Genomic DNA, 9,274 nt, shown 5'->3' with positions numbered 1-9,274 from the left:
AAGTAGTGAGAGTGGGCATCCTTGTCTTGTTCATGATCTTAGAAGAATGCTTTTAGCTTTCACCATTGAGTATGATGTTATCGGTGAGCTTATCATATATGGCCTTTATTATGTGAGGTACATTCCCTCTATATCTACTTTGTTGAGTTTTTAAATATCAAAAATGGATGTTGAATTTTATCAAATGCTTTTTCTGCATCTATTGAGGTGATCATATGATCACAGGTTAGTTTTTTCTCCCCCACACTGCACAGCTTGCACAATCTTAGTTCCCCGACCAGTGATAGAATCTGGGCCCTGTGCAGTGTAAGCATGGAATCCTAACTAGCAGATTGCCTGGGGATTCCCAAATAACAGTCTAGTTTTTAATTTTTATTATAGCCATTCTGCTGCTGCTGCTGCTGCTAAGTCGCTTCAGTTGTGTCTGACTCTGTGAGACCCCATAGACAGAAGCCCACCAGGCTCCCCCGTCCCTGAGATTCTCCAGGCAAGAACACTGGAGTGGGTTGCCATTTCCTTCTCCAATGCATGAAAGTGAAAAGTGAAAGGGAAGTCGCTCAGTCGTATCCGACTCTTAGCAACCCCATGGACTACAGCCTACCAGGCTCCTCCATCCATGGGATTTTCCAGGCAAGAGTACTGGAGTGGGGTGCCATTGCCTTCTCCAATAACCATTCTAGTAGGTGTGAAATGGTACCTCGTTGTGTTTTTGATTTGCATTTCCCTAATAACTAATAGGGCTTCCCAGGTGGCGCTAGTGGTAAAGAACCCACCTGCCAATGCAGGTTAGACATAAAAGACATGGGTTTGGTCCCTGGATTGAGAAGGTCCCCTGGAGGAGGGCATGGCAACCCACCCCAGTATTCTTGCCTGGAGAATCACATGGACTGAGGAGCCTGGCAGGCTGCAGTCCTTGTGGTCACGCAGAATTGGACACATGCATGCAATAACTAATAATGTTGAGTATTTTTTCATGTACTTGTCCCTTTGCATATCTTCTTCAGAGAACTGTCTATCCGTGTCTTCTGCCCCTTTCTTTTTTTAGTTTTGTTGAGACATGACTGACGTATAGTGTTCTATAAGTTTAAGGTGTACAGCATAATGATGGACTTATAAGCATCATGAAATGATTATCACAATAAGTTTACTGAACATCTATCATTTTGAATAGATACAAAATTAAGGAAATAGAAAAAATTATTTCTTGTGATGAGAACTTTTAGGATTTACTCCTAACAACTTTCATATATAATGTACAGTAGTGTTAATTATATTAATCACATTATATATCACATTTCTAGTACTTATTTACCTTATAACTGGAAATTTGTGCCTTTTGACCACCTTCATTCAAATTTTCCCTCCCCCACTGTAACCACAAATCTAATCTCTGTTTCTATGAGGTTGTTTATTTTTTGAAGTATAGTTGGCCTACAATTGTATGGTGTATATATAGCTGTTAGTTTAAAAGAAAGAAAGGAAAAGAAACAAGGGTTCCTCAGTGACCCCCCACACCCTTCCCTTCCCTCTGCCTCAGAACGCCAGCAACTTCTTCACTTGATGGGGAAGCGCAGCCGAGCCTGCACATGCTCACAGGAGGCATGCTTCATGGTCAGCCCATAGGTGGGGGTTAGGTCCACTTTCACACCTGGTGGCACGCTGAACTCCAGCCGCTGCAGCAAGATGGCCAGGAAGAGGAAGACCTCCCACCTGGCCATGACCTCCCCTATGCATCGGCGCTTGCCCATGCCGAAGAGTAACACTTTCTCGCTTGCCATCTTATCAATGGCGGTGCCATCAGATGTGAGGAATCTCTCTGGCCGGAACTCAGATGGGTCCCCCCACAGCTTCCTGCAAGATGAACAGAGGAAGTGGAATCTCTGGGTTAGGGAGACCCTTCAGGGGAAAGGCCTGGTGGGGGGTTCTTATGTGTTAGAATAGATCTATCTAATAGAGCAATGAAAGGAGAGTGGAGAAAGGAGCCAAACTGTTTTCTGATGCTTATTTCTTTACATAGCTCTCTCTAAAATCACCAGCCTTGGAAATAGTGCTTTTTAATAGCAACTTGCTATTTTAAAGAAATCATACTTTAACTAAAAGAAGTTCAAAGAAGGAACATCTGTCCATCTCTATCCTACTCAATATACAAAGGGGACCAACAGTCCATCCTCGTTTATGCTTATGGTTTGTAGTAATTATCTATAGCATCTTTTTTTACACTCAGAAGGGCCCTAGTTTGGATGGTAAATTATATGATTCTTTTACTTATAGACTAAAGTGGGATTATCCAAAGAAGTCCCTAAGTCATTCACATCAGAATCACCTGAGGTACTCCACCTTACCACCTGATGCAGAATGTTGGGGTACAGAGCACCATAATCTATAACCAACTTCCTAGTCAATGCACTAAAGTTTGAGAAAGATGGACCTACATTTTACCCCTTAGAGCAGGCTAACTAGCCATCGAGGCAGCATTCCTTTGTTGTGTAACCAGTTCCTAGGGGGACAAACAGCTTTCCTGACTGCTGAACATCACATATTTTTCAGTGGGGGATGTGTACTCACGGGTCATGATTGACCTGCCACTGGTTTATGAAGACACAGCGTTCCTTGGGTATGAAGAAGCCATTCAGTGTTGTATCCCTTGTTGTGCTAAGGAGGAAAGAGGGCTTTGTCAGTTTCAGGGGCTGGAAAATTGAGGTGTGTCTCTGGGAGGGTTTCTTTTTTAACCATTAAAAAAATGGACATATAATTATTGGCATCTTTTAAAAACTTGTTTTTGGCCCCATGCCTGTGGCATGTGGAACTTTATCTCCCCAACCAGGGGTTAAGCCCACATCCCCTGCACTGGAAGGCAGAATCTTAACCCCTGGATCACTGAGGAAGTCCAAAAATTGACATATAGCTAGTTTACAATGTTGTATTAGTTTCAGATATACAGCAAAGTGATTCAATTTATCTGTAAAATTGGACCCCAAACTCCTAATTTTATCTGTAAAACTGGATCACCTCGCTGAAACTAATTAAAACAAATTAGTTTGTTTGTTTCAAAGTTTGCTGAAACTTTGCTGAAACAAATCACATCCAAAACTAATACAACATTGTAAATTGATATACATGTATTCTTTTTCAGATTCTTTTCCATGATAGGTTACTAGAAGATATTGAATATACCTCCATGTGCTATATAGTATATCCTTGTTGTTATTATCTATTTTATATATAATAGTTGTATATACATTAATCCCAAACTCCTAATTTCTCTCTCCAGAAGCAGGGGACAAAACATGGCAAAGACTACAGGGGTGGGAGGGCAGAACACGCAGTCCTCACCTGTGGGGATGGTGAAGGGGACGAAGGAGGAGAGTCGGAAGGTCTCCAGGATGAAGGCCCCCTCCCCCACTTCAGGAGGTTCCTGCGCCTACCTCCACCCTACTCCATTGGCCTGCCCTCCGTGGTCTCCCCACTGTATACTAGGAAGGAATATCAGGAGCAAAGAAGGGTTGAAATGGTTCTTCCCCTTTCTCAGATCCTGTTCTTCGACAAATGTTTATTAAACTTTTGTCTGTAGCCAACTCTACCCTTGGCCATTCTCCGGAGCTAAATAGCAGGGAGTCTGGGCCAGTCCTGGGGAGTTTCCAGTCTGGCTGAGGAGTTAGGCCTCTTCCTCTGGGAATAACTAGACCAACATATGGACTGAAGTAAGTGCTTGCTAACTCTCTTGACATTCTTAACATCCCAGGACCTAATCCTATGGCACAAATGGCTCTAAGTCCTACAAAATATCAGACTGAGGTTATGCCAGCCGGAAGAGTCAAGAAAGGCTTCTAGGGGAGGGGAAGTTTGTGTCAGAATAGGATAAGATAGGATTCTGGTAGCCAGAGAAGAGGGTAGAAGGTATTCCAAGCAGAAGCTCTGGCACAAGCAAAATTGGAGGCTGGCCGGTTCATGTTCGTGAGGGGTGGTTAGGCCAGCCTGGCTGGGTTGAGCATACTTGAAGGAGGGAATGTGAGTGGAGGTGAATGAGAGCTGAGGTCAGAGTTTGGTTTTCTTCTGAGAGCTGGGTACTTTGATCATATTTGGACTGGATGGGGGCAGAGTAGAAGCCAAGGTCTGGGAGGAATCTGGTGTCATAGCCAGGAAGGAGATGCCAAGGCCAGGGATGAGAAGCAGGAGGGAAAAGAGGGCAAAGACTTCAGGGATGCGAGGGCAGAATAAGCAGGCCTCACCTATGAGGGATGGTGAAGGGGACAAAGGAGGAGTGTCGGAAGGTCTCCAGGATGAAGGACTCCAAATAGGGCAGCTGGGGTCTGTCGGAGAGCCGGGGCCGCCGTGCCCTGCCAATCACTCTGTCTACAGAGCACGGAGGACAGACAAGGCTTAGTGGCTGTCTCCCCTGCTCCATGGCCATCTGCATCCCCGTTCATACCAGGCATCACCCTACATGGTACTATGCAAGTTTACAGGTCTGAGACCCAGTGACCCTCCAGTATCTTCTAGGCAAGGATGGGCACCACCGCATGCCCAGGGCTTAGTAGACACATAACAGCTGTATGTAGATTGAACAGATGACCTTGGACCCCAAGGCTTCCCTCCACCAGAGGGTTGGGGGACACCACATACCCAGCTCCTCCTGGATCTTTCTCTGTATCTTAGGATTTGTCACAAGGTACATAAGGCTCCAGGAGATGGCTGTTGTGATGGTGTCGAACCCTGGACAACATGGGGCAGGTGGGGAAGAAAGGAAGACAAGAATGAGAAGGCAGTATTTACCAAGCACCCACCAAGTATGTACTAAGCACTGTCTTTCTCTGCTTCCTTCCCCAAAGATCCTCACCTTGACTTTTCTAAGGGCTGAGGCAGAGTCTCCTCTGCACAAACTTGAGTAACTGCTTTTAAGTTTAGCTGCTGGGATTACAAGGGCCTGGACTTATAGACTAAAGAAGCCTTTATTGTTTAGATGGGGAAACTGACCCAGAAGAGGAGAGGGACTTGGCTGGGTTTTCACTGGGAGTTGGTGGTACCTCTTGGGCTCAAACCTTGAGCCTGGGCCTGGTCTCTGTGTCCTGTACCACCTAACTTGTGGTTGATGGGTTATCTGATGGACCCCAGGGCTGGGCAGGGCTGTGGGGTGAGCATCAGGCACTGAGGGATGGAGGGGCAAGAGTCTGGCTCCTACCAGCCGCAAAGAGGTCGTTGACAAGGTTGACAGTCTTCTCCTGGGAGATGAGGCGACTGCTGGCTCGGGAGTTATCCTCACTGTGCTTGAACAGGGCGCCTATGATGTCCTGGATGCTGTTCTGAGGGGGAATAAGTTTAGGGTCACCCCAGCACTCCTGGGGTGGAAGGCTGGAGCCCCTTGTCCCATCCCTTCTGGCCCCAGCTGCTGGCCTCTGGGCAGGAAGTTGAGCTCACAGCAGCAGCTGGTAGTAGCCCCCTGAGTGTGCTGTCGATTCAGTCGTGTCCGACTCTGTGACCCTACGGACTGTAGCCCACCAGGCTCCTCTGTCCATGGGATTCTCCAGACAAGAATACTGGAGTGGGTTGCTATGCCCTCCTCCAGGGGATCTTCCTGACCCAGGGATTGAGCTCATGTCTCCTGCCTTGGCAGGAGGGTTCTTTACCGCTAGCACCACCTGGGAAACTCAGTAGCAGCCCTAGGTAGGGCTTAAAGTATCATTTCATCTCCATTGACCCTTCCTCTCAATAACTCCAGGGGTCCAATTTCACAGGAGGAGGTTGATGTGAGTACAGGGAAGCAAAGTGACATGTGAGCTGGGAATTAGCCTCTGTCAGGGTTCAGGTTCCTGTAAAACAAAAGCCTTCTCCTAATAACAGCACCCCACATTGTGGGCTCTGCCAGGGCCCCATGCACGGGGTTACCTCTCTGGGGCTTTGAGCAGCCCTGAGAAGGATGCTGTAGGCCCGAGGAAACTGAGGCCAGAGAGGGAGAGGGACTGGCTCCAGGTCACACAGCTGGTCCGAGGTGTCCCAAAGACTTCCTGGGCCTTGGCCACACCCCAGCTGTGTGGGTGCCTTGGTGCTGGGGGAGTGGGGCCACACCCAGACTCTAGGGTGCCCTCATACCACCTGCACCCTGGGCTTACCTTGTCAAAGTCCTGGTAGTGCTCCTGGACCGTTTTCCGCAAGAACTGCAGGAACCTCTGGTTGAAGCTCTTGAACCTTTGCAGAGCCGGGTTGGGCAGGTATTTAAGGATGGGGAAGAAGTCCACGGGATTCCCGGAGCTGGCGGATTCCACAAAATCATGGCTGCTCTCCACCAGACTGAGCATCTCCTTACTGCTCTGGGGGAAGTGCTGCCCGAAGCACACGGCACCGATGACGTTGGCCACTGATGCCACCACGTGGCCATAGGGGTCGAAGCGCCCAGGCCCTGACATCAGCTCCTGGAACTTGCCCAGGAGGGCCTCAGCCTCCTTGCTCACATGATCCTCCAGGTAGCAGGAGGAGGAGGAAGATGGGTCTGAGGCCACAGAGAAGGTGTTGAGAGCATTCTGGGCCAGGCGTCGCCGGGCAGCCCACACTGGTCCAGAGTCTGGGTTGAAGGTCAGGCTCTGGCCATCAGTGACCAAGGTGAAGCTGTAGAGGTCGGGCCGGCCCTTGAAATCATCGCCCTGCCGCACCAGGGCCTGCCGGATGGTGTCCAGGCCGCTGAGCACCAGCACGGGTGTGCAGCCAAGGCGGATCTGCAGCACGTCCCCATAGCGCTGGCTCAGCTGCGACAGAACCACGTGTGGGTTCTTCCCCAACGTCAGCATGTGCCCAAGCAGGGGCCAGCTCCAGGGCTCCGGTGGACTCTTCAGGCCTTGAGGGACCCGAGGCCGCCAGGTCCTGACCACCCAGAATACCAGGCAGAAGACGGCAGAGGCCAGGAGAAGCTCCATGGCTGAGAAGGGACTGGGTTGGGACAATGCCATCTGTACCTACTGCAGAGGAAGAGGAAGGAGGGGCGAGATGGAGCCATTCATTCACTTGTTTATTCAGTCAATAAGCACTTGCTCACATTCTGTCCTTGGTTCCCAGCCAGACAGACCGAGAAAGACTGAGTTACATCCAGTAAATTACGTAGGTTCTGCATCCCAGGACCTCATCCATGGTGCATTACAGAATCTGAGGCCTGGAAAGGAGCCCTGAGCTTCTCAATGTGAGTGTCTGAACTCCCAGCCCTGGCCCTCCCCTCTGCCCATCACCTGTTTCCAATTCTGAGGCCGAAGTGATCACTTCAAAACGGGGAAGCACTCTTTCGAACCCCAGTGCAGGGTGTATGCTGGGCATTGTGCCAAAGGGAACCTGCCTGGGGACCCTTCCTGCTGATACCTCCTCATACCCTGGGAACAAGGAGCTGCTCCCCTCTTCGCAACACTGTTGAGACCAAGGTCCCAGGGCTCATGCAAATGGCTTTTGATGCCGTCTTCCCTAGGCCATTCCTTATTAAGACCCAAAAGAGAAGACAAATCCTCATTCTCTTAGTCTTTTTTTTTTTTTTTTGGCTGTGCAGCTCACTATGTGGGAATCTCAGTTCCCAGACTAGGGATTGAACTGTGTCCCCTTGAGCGGAAATGCAGAGTCCTAACCCCTGGACAACCAGGGAAGTCTCTCACATCTCTCACCGCTTTTAAATATTTATTTATTTGGCTGCTTTGGGTCTTAGTTGCAGTGCGTGGTCTTCATTGCTCTGTAGCATGTGGGAGCTTAGCTCCCTGACCAGGGATTGAACCTGCATCCCCTGCATTGCAAGGAGGATTCTTAACCACTGGACCACCAGGGAAATCCTCCTCCCACAGTCTTGAAGGCTGAGGCTGGGCTTCAGCCAGGCCAGGGCTATCCTCGTGCCAGGTGGGGAGCCCTACCCACCTCTCCACTTGTCACACTAAGGGTCCCTAGACAAGCCCAGTCTAAGCTTCTCATTTAACATTGGGGAAACTGAAGTCTGGAACTGGGCAGCAAGAACTAGAACTCAGGCTTCCTACACCTAACCCAGGGTCCCTGCATCCCTCCATCTCCAGTGGTTCCCTGGATATATATCGGGGGATCCCAAGGGCTAAGAAAGGGGCCCGAGAAAGGTACCTGTAGAGGCAGGTGCTGGAGGTCAGCAGGATTGTGGGGGCTGATCCAGAGCTTCTGGCCCCAGATGAGGGGACTTTTATAAACAGCACCCCTATCAGATTGGCCCTGCTGTCCTGGTCACCTGATAGCAAAGTGGCCAAAAAAAGTTGAAAGGATTAGCTCTTGGCCTTGGGCCACAAAACCTAGCTCCACCTACCTCCCAGGGCCCAGGGGCAGCTCTTCCGGGGATAGGTGCTATGTCCCTGGGGAGCAAGATCCAGCTCCTCTCAGGATCCAGAGTCAGGAGGGAATGCTTCCTTCTCACATGGGCAGGACAGGGTGCTAGGAGTGAAAGCCCTCTGGGCAAGTCCAGACCACTTTCCCATTGTCCTCATGAGGAAGGCCCCTACCTGGGCACTCCATCCAGGCTTATCAGTAGGATAGGCTCCTGTAATGCCCCTCCAACAACCTGTGAAACCAAATAAAGCATAGGCATGTTCTGGCCATCACTTCATGGCAAACAGATGGGGAAACAATGGAAACAGGCAGATTTTATTTTCTTGGGCTCAAAAATCACTGCAGATGGTGACTGCAGCCATGAAATTAAAAGACGCTTGCTCCTTGGAAGAAAAGCAATGACAAACCTAGACAGCATATTAAAAAGCAGAGACATCACTTTGCCAACAAAAGTCCATATAGTCAAAGCTATTGTTTTTCCAGTAGTCATGTGCGGATGTGAGAGTTGGACCATAAAGAAGGCTGAGTGCCAAAGAATTGATGCTTTTGAACTGTGGTGATGGAGAAGACTCTTGAGAGTCCCTCAGACAGCAAGGAGATCAAACCAGTTAATCCTAAAGGAAATCAACTCTGAATATGCATTGGAAGACTGATGCTGAAGCTAAAGCTGTAATACTTTGGCTACCTGATGTGAAGAGCCAACTCATTGGAAAAGACCTTGATGCTGGGAAAGATTGAGGGTGGAGGAGAAGGGGATGACCGAGGATAAGATGGTTGGATGGCATCACCAACTCAATGAACATGAGTTTGAGCAAGCTCCAGGAGACAGTGAAGGACAGGGATGCCTGGTAGGCTGCAGTCTGTGGGTTCACAATGCGTCTGACATGACTTAGCAGCTGAACAACAATGTTCTGGCCGCCTCTGAATTCCAGCCTGGGTCCTTAATCTGAAAACAAGAGATGGTGAGTAT

General features: G+C 49.2%; 1 protein-coding gene across 1 annotated transcript; it reads right to left on the bottom strand.

The window, feature by feature from the left end:
* Positions 1 to 1,389: 1,389 nt before the first annotated feature.
* LOC102399561 (cytochrome P450 1A2) lies at positions 1,390 to 8,239 on the bottom strand. The gene is made up of 7 exons (XM_006080646.4): positions 8,089 to 8,239; positions 6,108 to 6,947; positions 5,180 to 5,300; positions 4,624 to 4,713; positions 4,230 to 4,353; positions 2,566 to 2,652; positions 1,390 to 1,851 (listed from the first exon to the last, which is right to left on the bottom strand). Exons 2-7 carry the CDS (start codon positions 6,936 to 6,938, stop codon positions 1,554 to 1,556), a joined length of 1,551 nt encoding a protein of 516 aa, XP_006080708.4. The 5' UTR covers positions 6,939 to 6,947; positions 8,089 to 8,239; the 3' UTR covers positions 1,390 to 1,553.
* Positions 8,240 to 9,274: the final 1,035 nt, after the last annotated feature.

The sequence above is a fragment of the Bubalus bubalis genome, chromosome 20 (genome assembly GCF_019923935.1).
Source record: "Bubalus bubalis isolate 160015118507 breed Murrah chromosome 20, NDDB_SH_1, whole genome shotgun sequence".
Classification (NCBI taxonomy): domain Eukaryota; kingdom Metazoa; phylum Chordata; class Mammalia; order Artiodactyla; family Bovidae; genus Bubalus; species Bubalus bubalis.
This window is presented reverse-complemented; position numbering and strand designations above follow the sequence as displayed.